The sequence below is a fragment of the Rhipicephalus sanguineus genome, chromosome 2 (assembly GCF_013339695.2).
Source record: "Rhipicephalus sanguineus isolate Rsan-2018 chromosome 2, BIME_Rsan_1.4, whole genome shotgun sequence".
In the NCBI taxonomy this organism is placed as follows: Eukaryota; Metazoa; Arthropoda; class Arachnida; order Ixodida; family Ixodidae; genus Rhipicephalus; species Rhipicephalus sanguineus.
In genome coordinates, this window is record NC_051177.1 from 149205979 (window position 1) to 149226391 (window position 20413).

A 20413-nucleotide genomic window follows, 5' to 3' on the forward strand; every position below is an offset into this window, starting at 1 on the left:
CGTAGGTGGAGGAGAGAGAGAGGAGGGGACGCGCATGCGCTGGCGCTCATCGCGGCGTTGCGCAGGAGAGAATTTCGGCATGTCGAGCTCGCATTTCAGAGGAATCAACCGAAGCAAGCGCTGGACTGAACGCGCGCAGTGCTCTACCACTTGAAGGAGAGGAGACTAGAGGAGGAGAGTAGCGCATGCACCGCGAGAACGCAGGAGAAGCGCAAGCAGGTGCTGGGAGAGAAGTGGAGAGAGCAACGCGCAGCTGTTGGAGAGAGGGAAGGAGGAGAGTTGCGCATGCGTAGTGTGAGTGCGGACGCCCACGCCGTGGGACATGCCCCCGAGCAAGAGATGCTTCGCATCTAAAACGAACGCCAACCGCAAGTGCGCCGCGGGGGGGTCGGAGCAACCCGAGAAAAACGAGCGCGCTCTGGCTGGCTCTGGCAGCCCGCGGGTAGCCAGAAGTGGAAAATCGAAGAGCCCCACTGTATCCGAATTCGACTATATAAGCGCTTGTAATTGAACCTTATTGCTTAAAAGTTAAGCGTTCAATTTGTGTTCTTCGGCGAACTTTGTTCCTCCGCTTTTTGATCGCCTCACTCAATTCACCGCTTTGTTTAAAAGAAGACCTTGGGTTAGCGCCATGATTGGCCCCTATGACGTCGGGTAATCCTCCGTTACAAAGTCATAGACTCTACCAGGGTTCTCAAACTTCTTTATTTACAGCTCACCGCTACGGGTATGCCTTTCTGGTCTGGAACGAAGCGCTGCCCCCATCCGATCGAGTTCGACCCTAACAACGTAAGGATTCGCACGCGCAGTGCAGACGCCTTTTGCACGCGACACGGATCTGCATTATACGTTGCTATCTCGGCAACGGCATTGATTGTTCCGTATTTTCATGCTGAAGATGATGGGCTGAGGCGCAACTCTTAGATGCCTCATGAAACCTTCAATGTGGCCGTCGGCTGCGTTGGGGTAAAAGAATAATGGTACAAAAAAAAAAAGAAAGACACACATGGCTCTATGCGAGTGTACAAAGGTGACTTCATGATAGCGTAAGCTGTGATCTGTGACGTCGTGATGACGTCATTACATGATTGATCTGTGACGTCATATCAGAACGTAACTACATCACATCGTCGCTTGGTCAAAGGCGCGCCGATCACGGAGGCAGTGCAGCAGCACGTAAGGCGCAGGGGTGCTATGCAGGATGGCCCGAGTTTGGTGAAACTCGGAAATCTCTCCAAGCTCTGGCGACATCTCCTTCTGAAGGAACTGATAGTACGAAGAGCTCAAATCCAGCCCTCGGCACGCACCGCGTTCAATTGGTTACTGTGTGACGTGGCGTCACGTCAAAGGCGGTCATCAAAGTAGGGCGCCGTCCTCAAACGAGCAGCATCATCTTTCATTTGTTTGTCGTTCCATTGAGTGCAGAGGTGCACCCATGCAAGGAAAGTGTAAGAAACTTTTACTGGTTATATTTTTAGAGGTACGGACTGCGTAAATTCATTTTCAAGCGTTTAATGCTTGCACTAAATATTCTTTCGAATAATTAATACCGTGTTCTCCGAGATTAGCTCCAGCCGAGCGCCCTTCATCAACGCGCGGCCGGAGCTGATCGCTGAGGCCACGTGTAGTCTTTAGCTTTTGGCAATGTACCGCTATGGAACGCTACGAAGGTGCAATCAGACAGCTAGATAACATGGTGGTGTTTTTAAATAACGTGAACAAAGCAAAGGTTTCATGGAACAAAGTGAAAAGGCGCAATGTTAGCAATACGAAAGCGGGCAATAGAATTCCCAATGAGGCTAGTGAAGCCAAGCTCCGGAGAATACTAATTACTACTGACAGAGTCGAGCCTAACTAAGCCTAACTAAGCCAAATTGTGCTTTATTAGTGCTAATTAAGAGACTAACTAAGACTAAGTTGAGTGAGATCGAATCGATCCCACCCGAAATACTTGTTTCATGCGGCCTAATTATGATAATTAATCCTAATATAAGCTGTGTCAAGGTAAGTATAATTAACTCGTATTAATCACACTTGTGCGTGTTATCACGTAATTAAGGCGAGCATATAAAAGTTGAGTTAAGCTTAATTGATTCAAACTATCGAAGTCGAATTTCCAATTAGGCTAGTGAAGCCAAGCTCAGGAAGATACTTATTACTACTGAACGAGTCGAGCATAATTAAACACAATTAAGTCTAATTGACGCTAATTAAGACTGCGACTAATTATAACTAGTTAAATTGAATGCAATCAACCAACCCCACCTGAGATACGTAAGTTTCACGTGACCAAATAATGCTAATTAAGCCTAACTGATATTGAGCCAAACCACCAGCTGAAACGATGCAATCGACCGAAAACAAGGCAAACTAATGCATGCCTCTCATACTTGCTCGCTATAGTTCAATGCATTACCAAATGTGCGGCCGTCTTTCGCCTTCAAGTGCCAACTTTTTATTTATCCTGATGTCTCGTATCTCGCTGTAGACGCTGCACATGGACTACATCGTCGCCGCGGCCAACCTGCGGGCTGCCATGTTCGGCATCCCGAAAAACACGGACCGCGAAGCGATTGCCCGGATGCTCGAAGACGTCGAGGTTCCAGTCTACGTTCCGCCGACAGACGATGACGCTGTCGCCAACGATGACGCCTCCAGGCCGCCTGACGGTGCGTTAGTAAAAATAAAACCAGCGAAGCTAAATAATGTAACAAGAGCACGAAAAACAATGTGCACTAAAGATCGTAGAATCCAAGAAAGAAAAACGGAAGTGAGACTTGGTGGTTATTGTGGCAGAGAAACTTCACACTTGGCAAATCTAAATTTCACTGTTTGGCTAAGCATGCGCACGCTGGTCTGAAATTTACTGTCGCGGCGCAAGTGGATAAGGGCGCTGATATAGGGTGAGCTGATAGCGTTCAAATTTCTATAGACTTTTTGCACTCAAGCTTTCTAAAGACTGCGCGGGGGTAGCTAAGCTGGCTAACCGATTGACAAGGGAGATAATTGAGGCTGCAGAAATGAATCACCTGGACAGAAAATGCATCATTGTGGAATATCAACAGGCTCATCACTAAAGAGCTGAACTATCTATCACAGCGTTGGAGGTTAAAAAGCCTAAGCCTATGGCCGCGAGATGTGAGGATGTGTAAGTGGTTGCTGCATGTACTACCGTATTTACAGGATTGTAGGCAGAGTCGAAGGTAGGTCGACCCCCCACCCCCTAAAATTGCAGGGAAAAAAAGCGAGACCTCATTTCTTAAAGGAAATTTATTTACGATGTCGCTGAAAAAAACAAACTCGAATTCTGGTATTCAAAGATGGCTTCACGGCAGTGCTTTACAAATATGCAGAAAAGCTAGCTTCGTGGCCATACACAGGGGATCATTTTTAGAAAGCTTTCCGCGAAAGTTTTCTAAAGAAAGTTTTCCGAAGGTGCGGGCTATGCACCAGCAAATACGGTATGTATTACAGGTACAGCCGGCACGTAAACATAATATCGTAACCATGCGCAGCGTGCCTGATGTCTTGTTTGTGTCTGTTTCGGTTATAAGTCAACCTTACCACCGAAACTAGTTGCGGTTTCGATTGTAAGTCCACCCCCATCCCCCATTTTGGATTTCAAATTCAGATAAAATGAGTCGACCCAGAGGCGTGTAATTACAGTAACTTTTGTAATCCTCTTCACCTGTTACTATACTTTTTGCATTATATTTTCCGTTTGGAACACGGAAACACGTCATACACCATCTACGTGTAATATGCCTACATACAATTCAGTTGAGAGTTAGCGCTTGTGTCTGTCTGCTCTCCGATTTTTGTTGTCCTACATGCGTGCAGGAAGTCTGCAGTTGTCGTTGAGGGCTGTAGGCTTACTGTTATGCTTGCCACAATTTATCGTCGCCTTCACCCATCTGCCTCTCGCCTTGTTCACTTTCACTCTAAGAAAAAAAAAAGAGTATTTGGGGAGTACCTCTGGCACACAACTATAATCGTCACCTGGCCCCGCCACGGTGGCCTAGTGGTTATGGTGCTCGACTGCTGACCCGAAGGTAGCGGGATCGAATCCCGGCCGCGGCGGCTGCTTTTTCTATGGAGGCGAAAATGTTTGAGGCCCGTGTACTGACATTTAGGTGCACGTTAACGAACCCCAGGTGGTCGAAATTTCCGGAGCACTCCACTACGGCGTCTCTCATAATCATATCCTGGTTTTGGGACGTTAAACCCAAGATATTATTATTATATAATCGTCACCTGGCTTTCTTGCGTTTCTTTTCTTGAAAACGCGGCTCTCGCCATTTTCCTGTCAAGAATGCTATGTAACGATGATAACGCGCACGTCGTTATCATCGTGTACGCGAGGTAAATGGCGATTATAGTTGGGTGGCAGAAATGCTCCCCAAATACTCGCTTTTTTTCTTAGAGGGGCATAGGTGCCCCAAAAGTAAAACTTAGCGCGCGAGCTCTGGCCGAACTGGGCAAAACTGCATGCCAGCGTGCTCTATCAGCAGATGCGCTGTAGATAGCGAGACTGCATCGACACACCCGGCTGACCCATCCCAATATTCTTTTGCTCGCGCTATCACCGGTACGAGCGAAGCCGCCCTGCTACCATCACTGCTCGTCAGGGGCGAAAATGATCAGGTCCATTCCGAGCGAAGCAGAAAGCGTACGCCTCCGAAGTTTTCTTCACGGCGCGGGCAGACAAATGCATAAAGCCTTGAAAACGCCCCTGACGAGCCGTGATGGCAGCAGCACGGCTTCTCTCGTACCGGCGATAGCGCGAGCATCAGAATGTTGGGATGGGTCAGCCGGGTGTGCCGATGCACTCTCGCTATTTGCGGCGCTGTTATGCAGGTTTTTTTTTTTGGGGGGTTGCGGTTTTTTTCAATTGAGGCCATGCCTCTGACCGGGAATAGAAGGAGCCATTTTAAATGCACACGAAAAAAAGAACTTTATCACACAAAAAAAGAGAAGGAAAAAAATACAAGTAACTGTAACCAATAGAGTCAAGCCCAGCCTACGTTAACGCTATAGCGACCGTTGCACTAATCAAAGACGGTTCCGCGGACCGTTCAAAGAAAGGATGACAGTCACCGGTTATAGCGACGCTTGAGTGACGTGAGCGACGGTCTCGTTGGTAGGTGCTTGCGTTGGCGGCGAGGGCCCTCGTAGAACGGACGAGGAGTCGAGTCGTCGCAGAGGTGGTAGCAGGTAGCGCCCTCAGGCGCAGCATGCAGACGACCTCCCTGCCCACGTACGCAACCTGGAGGTTGGCGGCAGGCACTCGGACTCGTCCCGTGGCAGGCAACCGGCAGCAGGAACCCGCTCCCCCAACCGGGACGGCGAAGTCTGCTTCCCACGAATCGGGTCCAGCTGGTCGGACAGCGGGAACGCCTCGTACCGACAAATGCCCGTTTCCAAGGACGTCTGGAGACCCCTCGACGCTGTCGGGCCCTTCGTGTTCGGCTCCGTAAGCCGACGACACTGACCCTGGCACCAGCGTGTCCTTCTTCCGGGCTCCCCGAGTCCGACTCCCTCGCGTTCCAGCCCGTCGTCGTCCTCCTCCGTCTGCCGTGCCACCCTCTGATTGGTTCTCGGCCGATTTCCCTCGTCTGCTTACACGTGCCATTCCCCGCCGACGTCGTCCTTTTCAACGCGCCGCACGTGTCTGTTGTGTGGTGCCTCTATCGTGTCACACCACCGCGTTTGCAACACTCGCGACACCACAGCACAGCACCGAGTACACAGCACCGTCGTACTGGTCTTACACTCACTCATCACAAGAGTCCCCCCCTCGACGAGTTTTTTATGTATAAAAAAAAAACTTGGGTCTTGATGAGTGATGCCACGCAAAGTAAAGCGTCTTGACATGCACCCATAGCTCAATGTTAAGCACATCTCCAGCATAATTTCCACTACGCAGTTCAACTAAGCACACTTAGAGTAGAATAAACTTATTTAACAAACATTACTCTGTATAGTTCAACTCCGTTTCCTGTGTAGCTCTAGCAGTCCACAAAACGATTCTATGAGCACACCACAGGCAAGATCACGAAACTCCAAATATATACAAATATATCATTCCGTTGCCCAGAGTCCTCACCCAGAAAAGCCACCGGTCAATGACCTCGACGCTTAAGTGATAGCGTCCCACACGAGACGCACGGCACATATGTTGCACTCGGAGCAAACTACCAGCGACGCTTGGAAGCGTTTCCGACCAGATGTCTGTCTGCTGTTCCGAATACCTAGACGCGTACGCCCAGCTGAATCAAGGGACCTAACGCAGCAAACACTGAATCCGAACCAAACGCGTTTTCCCCAAGTGCACTGACATAGAAGCTTCCGAAAGGCCCCTTCAGAAACTGCAACGCCTGACTTAGGCCCATAAGCAGAAAACTCATCCAGCGTCTCAGAGTGCCTGTGTTCTTCCCTATGCAACTGCGCAGATGTGTCAGCTTTCTCGTTGCTCAAAGAGTAACGAAGTGGCATCGTGCTTCCATCTGCCGATTTACCTGGGGATTCCTCAACACTATCGACCTTGCGGCTTAGGTCATCCCGCAAAGCCTTATGATCCTGTCCCGATGACCCTACCTGCGACACTACTTCGTGTGCTTGGAGAAGTGCTTCCACTCTTTCTTCCAATTCTCTCTGATATGCCTCATTTGCACTAAGCGGTGAAGTGAAGCTGCCTGCATTCAACGGCATGCTATTTGCATGGTCCTCCACCATGCCTGAATCATCTGATGCCGCAGCGTGCAACACCCTTGGCGAACCTGCGTCAAACTCCGAGTTGGCTCCACGGCATTCGCTGTCTTGATACTCAAGAACACTTAGCGTTCTTTCAATGGAATTATTCTGAGGTACCCTTGCCTCTCCAATGCATGTGCTTTTCCTCCTAGAGGTTGTAAAGCACAGCTCATCTTTAATGGAACTCTTCTGTTCCTTGCTCCCGAAGCTGTTATCTGCTTCGTCAAGCTCAGCTAGGCTTTCCCTAGTTCCATCGCTGCCAGTCTCTATTCCATCCTGTCGCGGACGCCAATTTGTTATGCAGGTTTTTTTTTTGGGGTTGCGGTTTTTTTCAATTGAGGCCATGCCTCTGACCGGGAATAGAAGGAGCCATTTTAAATGCACACGAAAAAAAGAACTTTATCACACAAAAAAAGAGAAGGAAAAAAATACAAGTAACTGTAACCAATAGAGTCAAGCCCAGCCTACGTTAACGCTATAGCGACCGTTGCACTAATCAAAGACGGTTCCGCGGACCGTTCAAAGAAAGGATGACAGTCACCGGTTATAGCGACGCTTGAGTGACGTGAGCGACGGTCTCGTTGGTAGGTGCTTGCGTTGGCGGCGAGGGCCCTCGTAGAACGGACGAGGAGTCGAGTCGTCGCAGAGGTGGTAGCAGGTAGCGCCCTCAGGCGCAGCATGCAGACGACCTCCCTGCCCACGTACGCAACCTGGAGGTTGGCGGCAGGCACTCGGACTCGTCCCGTGGCAGGCAACCGGCAGCAGGAACCCGCTCCCCCAACCGGGACGGCGAAGTCTGCTTCCCACGAATCGGGTCCAGCTGGTCGGACAGCGGGAACGCCTCGTACCGACAAATGCCCGTTTCCAAGGACGTCTGGAGACCCCTCGACGCTGTCGGGCCCTTCGTGTTCGGCTCCGTAAGCCGACGACACTGACCCTGGCACCAGCGTGTCCTTCTTCCGGGCTCCCCGAGTCCGACTCCCTCGCGTTCCAGCCCGTCGTCGTCCTCCTCCGTCTGCCGTGCCACCCTCTGATTGGTTCTCGGCCGATTTCCCTCGTCTGCTTACACGTGCCATTCCCCGCCGACGTCGTCCTTTTCAACGCGCCGCACGTGTCTGTTGTGTGGTGCCTCTGTCGTGTCACACCACCGCGTTTGCAACACTCGCGACACCACAGCACAGCACCGAGTACACAGCACCGTCGTACCGGTCTTACACTCACTCATCACAGGCGCATCTGCTGATAGAGCGCGCTGGCATGCAGTTTTGCCCAGTTCGGCCACAGCTCGCGTGCTCTGTATTACTTTTGGGGCACCTGTACATTACATGGCAAATTCCGCGCAAACTTCACGAAGACTGCCACAAGGAACACGAGGCACAGGCGGTGTGAAGTGTGCGCTGTACTTACCTTGCGACGATGGAGAACCAACTAACTCGAGATGGGTTATTCACTTATGCAGACGAGCAGCGCATGCGCAAGCTACTGGAGGAGCTTCCGGATCCAAAGGATCTCGACGGCTTGGCCCTGACCGTGCTCGAGTTCGAGAAGGACGACGAGTCCAACTTCCACATGGACTTCATCGTGGCCGCCTCGAACCTGCGCGCTTCCAACTACGACATTCAGCCGGCCGATCGGCTCACGAGCAAACTGGTCGCGGGCAGGATCATCCCTGCCATCGCCACCACCACGTCGCTCGTGGCGGGCCTCGCCTGCCTCGAACTATACAAGGTGAAGAGTACAGCGCTATATTGCGAGGTCACACCGTGTTCGCTGAAACGGACGTATACGCTACAGAACTGCTCGCACGAGGAAATCCCAGTCAGTCGGGATGCCTAAATATGCCTTATTGTCTCGCTTATAACCCGCATGCACAAAAACGAGGAAAATTCGGAGCTAATCTCGTAGTGCGAGTAATACAGTGAAACCTCGGTGATACGAATCTCACGGGACCACAAAATATTCGTATCATCCGAAATTCGTATCACCAGAAAGCATGGAAAATTAGCATGCGACAAAAGAAAGCTGACGTACATTTTCATTTTAGTTTTTCAGGGCCGCAGCAACGTCAGGAAGAACCCTGAATGATTGTCAGTGAAGTTTTTAGATGTCGGCAATCATACCAGCACTCGTAAATATACAGCACGCACGCGGTTATTTAATTAATGAACCAGGTGTGTTGTGACCCGGGACAGCAGTAGCCCCATTCAAAATTTTAGTATGCTTTTTTGCATGACACCGGAGTACTATAGCGAAAGTAACAAAATTACACCATCTCCCGCTAAAGGGGACCATGAGGCGATGCGAAGCCGGAGCACTTGCACGATCGCATTCCGTTGGCATTCGTTGGGCATGCTACCGTACTCGCGTCGTGGAACGCGAAGAGGGACGCTACGCGCGTCGTATCTTCCATCTAGCCTGGCCGTTAATTCTCACAGGGCGAGCGGGGAACGCGGTCGACAGGCGGGCGAGAGGGGGGCAGCGTAGGAGAGGAGAGAGATGGGGAGGGGACGCGCATGCGCTCGAGCTCATCGCGGCGTTGCGCAGGAGATAATTTCGGCATGTCTAGCCCGCGTTTCAGAGGAAGAGTGGTAAGGGGGAGGGGAGAGGGGTATAGAAGAGGGAAAAGTGGAGAGGGGGAGGGGAGAGGGAAAGTGGAGAGGGGAAGTGGAGAGGGGAAGGGGAGAGGGTGAGTGGAGAGGAGGTGTGTGGAGAGGGTATGCGCATGCGCAGTAAGGGTGGTCACGCCGCACACCACCACCACCGGATTGAGCTCCGCTTTAAGATACTTCGCATCTAAAAGAAGCGCTTTGACGCGATGGACCAAGGCCACAAAAAAAAAACAGAATCATGGTCCTGTGTTGCGATTTTGTTATCTGGGAGGTTTTGGGGATGTTTTTTGGGAGATTTGCGGCCGTGCCCGCACAAGTGCGACCTCAACGGCCGCGCATGTTGACGTTGTGAGGCCTGACTCCTTCGCCAAGACCGTCTTCGCCTTCTTTCGGTCACCTTTCATAGGATGTCTGATCCACGAGGCAGGCACGTATAAACACAGGACAACGACAGCAGCCCGCGTCGACGCGTTAGAAAAAAAAAAGCATGGCGCTAATGTCCCTTGTAATCCAAACGCGAAGGCACACGGAGGCACATAAGAGCCTCAAAGATTCGCGCACACAATCTCGGAGGCCGTGACGCATCTCTGACGGTTTATTTTGACCGTAAGAAAAGTTTTTTTCTTACACCGTGATTCTGACGATTAGGCGGTGCGGCGCGCATGCCGACGCGCGTGCTTGCGTTCGCGCGCTCGCACGTGCTCGGCGCGTCTTCCGCGACTGCGCGGACAGCACCTCTTCGTACATGGGCGGTAGCGTACGTTCGTATCAAACGTCGCTGGGTGAAAATCGGTTCGCAACAACCGTACTCCATTACATTGCAGGCCAATGGGCCTTGGCCGGGACCAACGAGAAATTCATATCACCCCGAAATTCGTATGAGCTGTGATCGTATCACCGAGGTTTCACTGTATGTAAATTTTGGTGTACGAGGGGGCTTCACGGCAGTGCTTTGCAGCGATACGGAAAGATAGCTTGCTGCAATACACGGGGACCTTCTTCTTTCTTTATTTTAATTACGCTGTTTGTGTTGGGAGTGACGAGTCATAAGTGAGAGATTACAGCACTGTTAGCGAAGGTCACCGGCCAATGAGAAAGCGCTAGTACTGGTGCATGAAGAGTTTCGTGAATTTGGTCCCTGTTTCACTTGCGAGAGCATGTGTAGCCTACCCTGACGGCTTAATGTTTCGTATTTGCTGTTATAAAAATCTAACGATACATGTTTATTGACTACAATGCCCTTGCTTCACTCTGTGAAATGCTTCCCACGCCACAACAGTTGCGTTTAAGTGTTTCTCCAATTATGTTTGCCTCTTTCGTATTTCTGATTTAATTTTTTTAAATGTGGACAGTCTGTTTTTAAAATGTATCACGAACATTTCGAACTCCTCGATTGCCTTATCGGAAAAGCAAGCGACAGTCGCAATGTGACATCTTCTCCCTGCTTTCCGTTCGCAGCTAGTTCAAGATCACGACAGGCTCGAGCTCTACAGGAACAGCTTCGTCAACTTGGCTCTGCCGTTCGTCGGTTTCTCAGAGCCCATTCCACCTGTTAAGAAAAAGGTGCGCTTCCACTTCTTTTTTTTGTGACAGCGTATCACAGAGTATATAGCCCCGCAATTTGTGAATGAGTGGTGAACGGTGAAAGGCGAAAGACGGCGGCGAAGGGCGGTGACCTGAATTGCAGCAATTACTCGCGTTCTACCAGCATTGGTTAGACTGAATATTGTCAACTAGTGATGGCTAAATGCAAGTTTTGGCTAAGGTAGGTTACGCCGCTGTCATAACAGTAACACTGTGCTCACTCAATTTCACTCCAGTGAAGCTCTCGCATAGATGACCTCAGCATGTTCTGCCTGAATAATGTGTTCAATGCGATAGTGCTTTAAAAGGACACTAGCGGACAATCCTTGCAGACGTCTACGCTTATTCAAGTAAGCCTAACCTAACCTAACCTAAAGGACATAGGTGGTGCAGATACCGATATTGTCATATTGCGTTACAGTCGCTCGGGTGCAGAGTGTGGACCTGCGTGTTTCTTACGATGGGAATGTATAAAATGAAACAGGGCGAATGGCCTTCCTTTTGATTCGGTGTTTTTTATCCGTATTATTACAACGAATACATTAAGAAATAAGGACAGGAAAAAGCATCGATCGCTTTGCACAATGATAAACCAACTAGCCCAACGACACGTTTTGATAAGCTACATTGATAAAAGTCTCCCGCCTGCGATAAACTGATTTTAGCGAAAAAAAAAGCCTTGGCGATTCTACACACCATTTTATTAGCCTCTTAGTAGTGCATGCGTTACCCTGTTATAGTGCGGTTGATTTTGAATTAGAGATTTGTACTTCCGATTGACATATACGAATGAAGCGCGTCTTGTGATTGAGACGAGCCACCTCGTTATTATCTGTAGAATCAGCCACGGAAGCTTACTCAATAAAACACTTTAGGCGTGTTGTAGAAGTTCTGGATTCGGTTCCCATTTATTACAAGTTATATTTCCGCGTCCACTTTCATTTGCAGTTTATTACTTCTAAAGAGAGCTGTTTCTTGGGCGAGTTGGAAATGCATTCTGAAAAGGGTAACGCTTGTGAACACGGACTACAGGAAGGCACACGGACACAGAGACGGAAGCGCTTCCGTCTATGTGTCCGTGTGCCTTGCTGTAGTCTGTGTTCGCAAGCGTTACTCTTTTCGAAATATTACTTCTAGACTTAAATGTAACAAATAGTTCTCAGCGTACATTCCGTGGCATAGTCGCGGCATGGGGAACAAAGGCGTGCAGATCAAACACGAATGGAACGTTTAGTCGGGGTTTGCGGTCGCTTTTATCCCCACGAGTGGATAGGAGAGTGGGAGCGGGGAAGAAGAAAGGAAACGCACTGCGCATGCGCAGTCCTCGAGTTGGTGCAGGGTGCACCTTTCTTCTCTGGCATCGTTTCCTGTTTCTATCAGTCATATCGGCTGCACATGTCTACACTATAGCCTTTTGTTATTCTCCAAAATAATTACCGTGCCAGAAAGGAACCCCCTCTCCTCCCCACCCACATATACACGCGCACACACTGTCTCCTCGTTTCCAAGCATTCAGCAACCTCTCTGAATCCAGTGACGTCGCTGATTCGTATGCCTCATACACACGGCCGTAGCATTTTCTTCGGTAATCATTCTTTTAACAATCTGAGAACAACAATCTACAAGAATCTAAAGTATTGATGAGAGACCGCGGATGCAATCAGTATTTTATCCGTTATGTGTCCAATAAACCTCATCATTGTGAATGGCACTTTCTGTGTTATTGCTAAAAATAAACCAACGTGTTCAAGCATTCAGCGCTGTGACATTTTTTTTTACTTTTCTCAATAGTTCCGCAACCGTGAGTTCACCCTCTGGAACTGTATCGAAGTCGAGGGGGAGTTGACTCTTGCGGAGCTTCTAGACCATTTCCGGGTGAGTAAACTGTGTTTTATTCAATACCTCTGAGTATTTTGTGTGCTACGTGGGCTTTTTCACAACAGACGGAATATTGTAGCAACCGCTGTAGTGCGCACACGCGAAAACGACGACATCAACGAAACACGGTGACGCGACAGAGTTGTCTCAGTTGGAATCATTACTGCCAGGTATTTGGGTGAGTGAGTGAGTGAGTGAGTGAGTGAGTGAGTGAGTGAGTGAGTGAGTGAGTGAGTGAGTGAGTGAGTGAGTGAGTGAGTGAGTGAGTGAGTGAACAGAAAGCTCATTTGGCTAAAACAGATTTTGCACTGGAGGGCCAGAGGCGTCGTCTTTAAGCGGTCGTGAGTCTTCAAATTAGCGGCATCTTCAGTTCCTTCAACGACTCCGTGCGTGTATTTTGTGCTTAGGAAAAACGGAAACGACTGAAGGAGTAGAGTGCACCCTACTTCGAGAAAATCGTGTACCCCCGTAAGTTCGGCTGCGTGGTAGTAATTATTTCTCACCTGACGTCTCTGACGCATGTCCAGAGTACTTGGAGTAGTTCTGCTGGTACTTAGCATTTATTACGCAAGATGGTGCAATAATGCGGATACATCTTGGGTAACAGATTAGAAAAAAAGTTAGTTTGCAGTCCCCGCCAGGCTACTTGCCGTTTCGTGCACTGCCGGTTGCAGTGCCTTCGATAGTCAGTAGTGTTGTAAAATACTGCAGTATCTAACGGGGTGTTCAGTCCGCGCATTTTCAAATTTAATGGTCATAATTTAGAATATTATCCGCGTTCTCGTCATTTTGACGTCACGGGTTTTTGCGGTTTCCGGTCGCTGCTCTAGTGAAAAGCGAATTGCTCACAGGCCGAAAATTTTTCGACCTGTTTCAACCATTCAGAGAGGGTAATGGCGAGCCCGGAACATAAACAAAAATTGGGGGACGCTTAAGCTTCGCCTTTAAGAGCTGAACGCGATAGCGATATTCTGTTCATACTGCGCAGTTCGAATACTATGAGTGTTTAACAGAATGCGCGCAATGAGGTGTGTGCCTTATGTAATGGGTAGCATGCTTTAAACCAGGAGCAATTATGCGCGAGAAACTTCTTCGAAGTTGCGATGCACCCACTACATGGTCTTAAGGGAATACGCGCACTAATGTGTGCGCCTTTTGTAATGGGTGGCTGTCTTTAAACCACGAAGTCGTTCGGATATCGACATGGTGTGACGCCCGATGGCAATGTACACTTGTACCACGCAATACTACTGCGATATTACATCTCGTACTGTGACACCTGTATACAGGACGCGTATTTTTGGGAAGCATGAACGTTACTTTCAGTGCAGCTCCAAGCAGAGGCGTGGCTGTGTGGTAGAACACCTGCTTGCCACGCAGACGGCCTGCGTTCGATTCTCACTCGGACCCAACATTTTTATTATTTATTTTATTTGCAGCTTTTTCGATTTTTCGGTCACGGACATGATGATGATTTTTCGCTCACAACCAACGGCCCCGACGCCGACAGCGCAATTTCTGCGATACGAGCTCTTTAACGCTATCGCGTTAAAATGGTACAGAGTTGCGTTATGCCACACCTTGGCCGGTATCACGTATAGAATTGCTCACAACGCGAAAGGCATTACGTTCGCCTTAATTTCTCTATGTTCGTGTTTTCCTTCTCTCCAGCTCGAGCACCAAGTCGAAGTGGTCAGCCTGATGGAAGGACCCCGAACTCTATACGACGCCGACACGCCCAATTCGCGGAATCGCATGGACCTCGGGTAAGCGCAATGCTTTAGTTTCTTTAATCGGACATTGAGCCGTGGTTCAATGTCGGGACCACTGCTTTAACACTGTGTAACGCGTAAGCCGAAGCGTCAGATGTAAAAAAAAGTCACAGTTTCGCCGCAAGGGCGAAGCAATGAATGCGATAGCAAGAAAAGCGGCCCGTGATGGACGCGCTGCGACTACCGTGCGTCCATCACTACCCGGCAGCTACTAGACAGTTTTAATTTCACGTACGTAGGGACTTCTCATACGCAAACGTGAAAAGTACACGTACGTTACGTGCACGACATCTGAAACGCTTTTAGCTACACGCACGCGACGCGCGGTGAGAGCTACCACGTAGCTCGATCTGCCGAGAATCATGAACGCTGTGGTAGTTTGTTCGAGCGCCCGCGCGAGCAGACAGCGGAAGGGCAAGGTTCTCGCTGCGCAAATATAAGAAGCGAGAGAGCTGGCCGACGCCTTTAAGTGCGCCCGCGCGCTCCTAGCGCCATCTCGCTGGTAATGAAGAAACGCTTATAAGCGCCTCCGTCTCGGAGGACTGCAAACGGTAAAGGGTGTGTATACTCGCGGACAACTTTTCTTGGCAATGAAGGGAAGGCTAGAGAGCCGAACTACGCGTGTGCTACCGCTAAAGATTATAGTCCCACAATTGCGTCCGTGTTTTCTGCGGGAGAATAAAAACAAAACAACATTACTTTATTTTCTACGGGGTGCTGTTTGAAAAGAGGGTCAGCACGCACCAAGGAGATATTTATATTTGTTTTGCTTTATGCAGTGTCATTTCGCGTTTTTGCACCTGTGAATACGTCGCACCTTTTACGTGCACCTCACAGTCAAAATGGGGTCTGCGTCTTTGGGTGAGATCTCGTCACCCTCCAGCTTTTCCGACGATTCGCCGAGGGAGCTTGTGACGAATTTTACTAACAAATGGCCGTCTATGTCTGTGACGGCCGCTCGAATAATCAAATGGCCGTCACAGGAGATACGGAAGGTTCACAAACCAAAACTAAATTCGAAACGTGCGCCGAACCGGACTACTTCGCGGAGCAGTACATGTGCAGTAGCCCCGCCCCCGTAGCCTTTCCTTCATTGCCAAGAAAAGTTGTCCGCGAGTATAGATAACGCTCGCCGTTAGCTGTCAGAGGGATGTACGCTTTGTGGAGTAGTGCTTAGCGCACCGCGCTGCGACTTCAGAGGTCGCTGGTTCGATTCCGCGCTTCGGAAGCATTTTTCTGATTTGGGATATTGATGTATATATACATACTTATACATATACGCAGCATGACGGCGGCGACGGCGACGGCAAAAATCAGCCGAGACTGTCCATATAATTGCTATCGCAATAAAATATACAATCTTTAGCTGAGGGACACTGCATGGCCTGATTGCTAGCAGCGATAGAAGTACCAACGGCGTGAGCCGATCGCCCACTGAGGGACCTACGACCTGCCGCTTGGCGTTTCTCACTACCTTGCCTGCATCGCTACTACCACAACCAGAGTCGACAGCGACGTGCCGCTCTATCGCTTACGTCATGCATGAGGTTGCTGCTCCGGTCACAGGACTCTTTACTTGGGACGGCGACCGGAAAATGGCTGCACGGTTAAACATTATGAGGTTTTGACATGCTTATGATGCGCGCAGCAGTGGGGAACACCGAGTTATTGTTGACAACGTGGGGGTTCTCTTGCCGTGCACTTAAATTGAATATACAGGGGTGTTTGTGCATTCCGACTCCATCGAGAACAGCTGACCATGGTCACCGGGAATCGAGCCCAGGTCTTCGAGTTTAGTAGCGCTACACCTTAGCCGCTAAAGTATACTTCAAAGAGAAAACGTGACTACAACGCTCGTTAATAGCGAACTGTGGCGCTGCAGTTCCCATTAAACAGTTGTATACTAAATTGTTATCACTAAGCTGGTAGTGTCAAGCACGTTGTTATTATTCACTTGCGTTACGGCTGACCTACAAGGTCTGTGGCGCGGCAACAATTCCATGCCACGGTGACGGATACATTATGGGCCGTTAGTGGAGAAACGGTTAACCGTAAAACAAACCAATAAAGTTCGCTGAGAAGTAGCTGAAATCATAGGCGCTAAAGCGCAGTGTTTCCAGAGTATTTTGATAATTGTCCGCAACACCTGACATCACCTGTGCTCTGGTCGCACAGGTGACGTTGCAACGATGCTTACACTTTTTAAATGCGAAGCATTCTTTGCGGACTAAAGACACTTTGACCGTTTCTATCGATTTATCTCTCTTCCTAGCCCTTTCGGCCCTGGCGTCGTCAATTGACGACGCCGCACAAAAGTTCCCCAAGCACGTCGGGAACAAAACCAAAACTGCTAATTATTGGGGTACTAATTCTTCAATGATCCCCACTGAGATCGGCACCACAAGTGTGGCATTCTTGTGGGGCTGGGAGCCACAATGAAGAAGAAGCTTGACCGTAGTCGTGGATGACCCCGAGGCGGGTAGGCTGAGGCGGGTAAGCGCCATTTTCGGGTCGACGTACCGAAGCTGTTTCAGTGGGTATCACACTGAACAATTAGACGTGGTTCACATATTGTGTACTCTAGTGAGTAGCAGGAAAAAAGAGGCCATTTTTCTCATTTCACAACCGCTGAGCCCTGATGACCTAATTTGATGCAATGTCTGTAAATCCATTAATACTTGTACCACTGGCTCAATTTTTCGTTTTTGGTCTTCTGAGATCCTAACAATTAAGAAAACACGCACAAAAAGAGTCTCCTACCAAAATAAAAAATCCAGGGCTGGAAGGGCTAGGCAATCTATATGGTCACGTACGCCTGAGCGCTCTTGTGGTCGTCTCTTTAACTTGGCACTTACCAAATTGGCGTAGGAAGACATGTGTGCATGATGAACACGATTAGCAGGTGATGCCATGAATAACGTGACATGGCTGTCGCTTACGTCATGAAACCCTTTCCCTCGTCACGTGTGGCGCATACCCGCTTACTATGACCTTTGGAATACGGTTATGCGCCGCACTTAATTCACAGTCAATAAGACGTTGCTGCTTCTTTTTCAACACAATGCCTTAAGACAGTAGTGTGGATCACAGCATTAAAAATCACAGGGTCCCTTGTGCATTCACCTAAGACGACTCGAAGGCGAAAGCCATCTTCTTTTTCTTCTCAGTCGATGTATTAGGGAGCCTGCATGAACGGCCGGTCATGTAGGCTCCCTAGATGTATTTATCCTGCCCCGCCACCCTCCGAAAGCATTGTGCACCTAGCGTGGTTTGGCACTGCATCCAGGATCGCAGGCACCTCACTTGTTTTGCACTTGGTTTTGACTGCCTCGATCAGCCCACCTTTCAGCCCACCAAGGTGACCAAGGTACATGTGAGATGATAATATAAGATATCATGTGATGAAATAATAATAATATCTGGGGTTTCCCAAAAACACACACGTCCCAAAACCACACATTATGAGAGACGCCGTAGTGGAGGGCTCCGGAAATTTCGACCACCTGGGGTTCTTAAACGTGCACCTAAATCTAAGTACACGGGCCTCAAACATTTTCGCCTCCATCAAAAATGCAGCCGCCGCGGCCGGGATTCGATCCCGCGATCTTCGGGTCAGCAGTCGAGCGCCATAACCACTAGAACACCGTGGCGGGGGCGTCATGTGATGACGGTGTAGGCTTATGCCGCAGGAGCGAGGGAATGAGACGACTGAACAAGAATCGAAGCCAGCAGGGAACACGAGCCGCGGCTTCACGTGCCACTGCGAAGCGGCGTCTTTATTTTCTTCTCTCGAGGTCGCGCGCTCTCCGGTTTTGTTCACCTCCCAAAGAAGGGCGCTACAACGGCATCATGCGGCGTTACGTCACATGGCGTCTCGCCGGAATTTGTGCCGTCATGATGACGTTCCGAAATTTTGCGATCTGTGCCGTCATTAGAGCGTCGTATGGTGACGTCATCACGTGATAATGACTTTTTGGACCACTCGTCCCCAACACCGCAGGACGCGAGACGCCGCCGACGACGCGGGACGCCGACGTTCACATTTCATGTTTAGTGAGGCATATAAGGCTTTCGCCTTAATATCAGCTAAGTAGCAGCTTGAGCAAACTTTGGAAATCTTAACGCAATAGCGTTAAGGAGCCCGTCGGGAGCGTTGCCTGTGAGCGAAATTTCAGATGGACGCAAAGAATAAAGTGGACCACAGTTCGAGCTGGAATCGAACCCAGGCAATCCCCGTGGCAGTCGAGTATTCTACCGCAGAGCTAGGACAGTGCTTCAAACTGCGTCGGGGAAAGACCCTGTACGGGCGCCATGTCGGGGCAACGTCAACGTCATTGACGTGTTGGCTACCACTTTCACAACAATGTAATAAACACAGTGTCATCCTATGACTCATCAAGCTATTGTCAACCGTTGTTCGGTCCCGGAGGAATACACCGGCAACACTAATGATAATATGTCACATCAGCGTCTCCCTAGCGTACGCTACGTTTCGATGAAGCTGACGCCTATGCTTCAACATAAGTACCGACGTTACGTCGGACTATAAGCTATCCTTTAGGCAGCAGGGTAGTCGATGTGTTTGGTAAACCCACGATGTGCGCACAACATACCGAAGTGCAGAGAGTCGTCGATCTACATCGCAACGCTTGGCTCAAAGAAAAAAAAGGGGCATAGGTTGCTTATCACTTATTCTTTCGCGTGACATAGACTCCCACAATGCGTAGGATCTGCTGCTATTTTTAAACTAATACAAATAACACTATTATCAGGGGTTTAACGTCGCAAAACAACAATATTATTATGAGGGACGTCGTAGTGGAGCGCTCCGGAAATTTCGACCACCTGGGGTTCTTTAACGTGCACCTAAATCTAAGTACACGGGCCTCAAACATCTTCGACTCCGTAGAAAATGCAGCAGCCGCGGCTTGGATTCGATCCCGCGACCTTCGGGTCAGTAGTCGAGCGCCATAATCACTAGACCACCGTGGCGGGGCCTATTTTTAAAAGTAGTACTCGCGCGTGGGTCGGATTTATATGGAACTAGTTCAGTACTTTGCTTCCTTCATGACAAGATGGTAGGTGCTAAACAGAAGCAAATAAAAACGCCCGTTTTTATTTGAGCCTCTGAAGTTAGCAGCAATTGCCCAATTGGTTTGTCACTCGCTTATCAATGGCCACGACTTTTTGCAGCGTAAGCGAAATCGTGGAGCTCATGTCCAAGGCGAAAATCGACAGCGGAAGGAGCGCCCTGATGCTTCTGCTCATCGCGCAGGACCACCAACAGCGGAGAGGAAGTGGAGGTGCCGGCAGTGCGATACGTGCTGCGCAGATGACCGGGGCGCCACCTATCTGCTTGCACGAAATGGAATGTACGTGAGTCTGGTGGCAACGAGGGTCACAAGAGACTTCAACGCGCTGGGCGTACTATAGCGGGTAAACCTATTTGTTAAAAAGGCCCTGCGACGCTTTTGCAAGAAACCATCGAATGGTCCTTAAAGGAGTTCATCGCCTCACCAATCGACTGCCGCAAGAATTTTAGAATACATCCAGTACGAGCGCAGTTAAAGGGATTTGTCGCCCGCTGTAAGCGCTTTCCATCTTCTCTCGCTGGAAGCTAAGGAGAGAGGAATGGCACGGGGGGGGGGGGGGGGGAAGACGTTACGTCACGTCTGCGTCATGGCCTTGACCACTTTTTCTTTCCTTCGATCACGCGGCTTACTTTCAGTGTGATCGCGAAGGCGCGCGCGGGCACGTCGCGCCATCCCGTGGCGGACGCGGTAACGATGCTGAAAACAGACAATGGCAGTGGACTTT

General features: G+C 49.6%; 1 protein-coding gene across 1 annotated transcript in view; it reads left to right on the forward strand.

The window, feature by feature from the left end:
• Positions 1–19932, forward strand: part of LOC119381963 (ubiquitin-like modifier-activating enzyme 1) — a 46862-nt gene extending 26930 nt beyond the window's left edge. Inside the window, exons 13-19 of the mRNA XM_049412952.1 lie at positions 715–789; positions 2489–2616; positions 8145–8481; positions 10821–10925; positions 12738–12821; positions 14496–14590; positions 19872–19932. Of these exons, the coding sequence (XP_049268909.1) occupies positions 715–789; positions 2489–2616; positions 8145–8481; positions 10821–10925; positions 12738–12821; positions 14496–14590; positions 19872–19932 (885 nt within the window). The remainder of the gene's footprint in view (positions 1–714; positions 790–2488; positions 2617–8144; positions 8482–10820; positions 10926–12737; positions 12822–14495; positions 14591–19871) is intronic.
• The last annotated feature ends 481 nt before the right edge of the window (positions 19933–20413 follow it).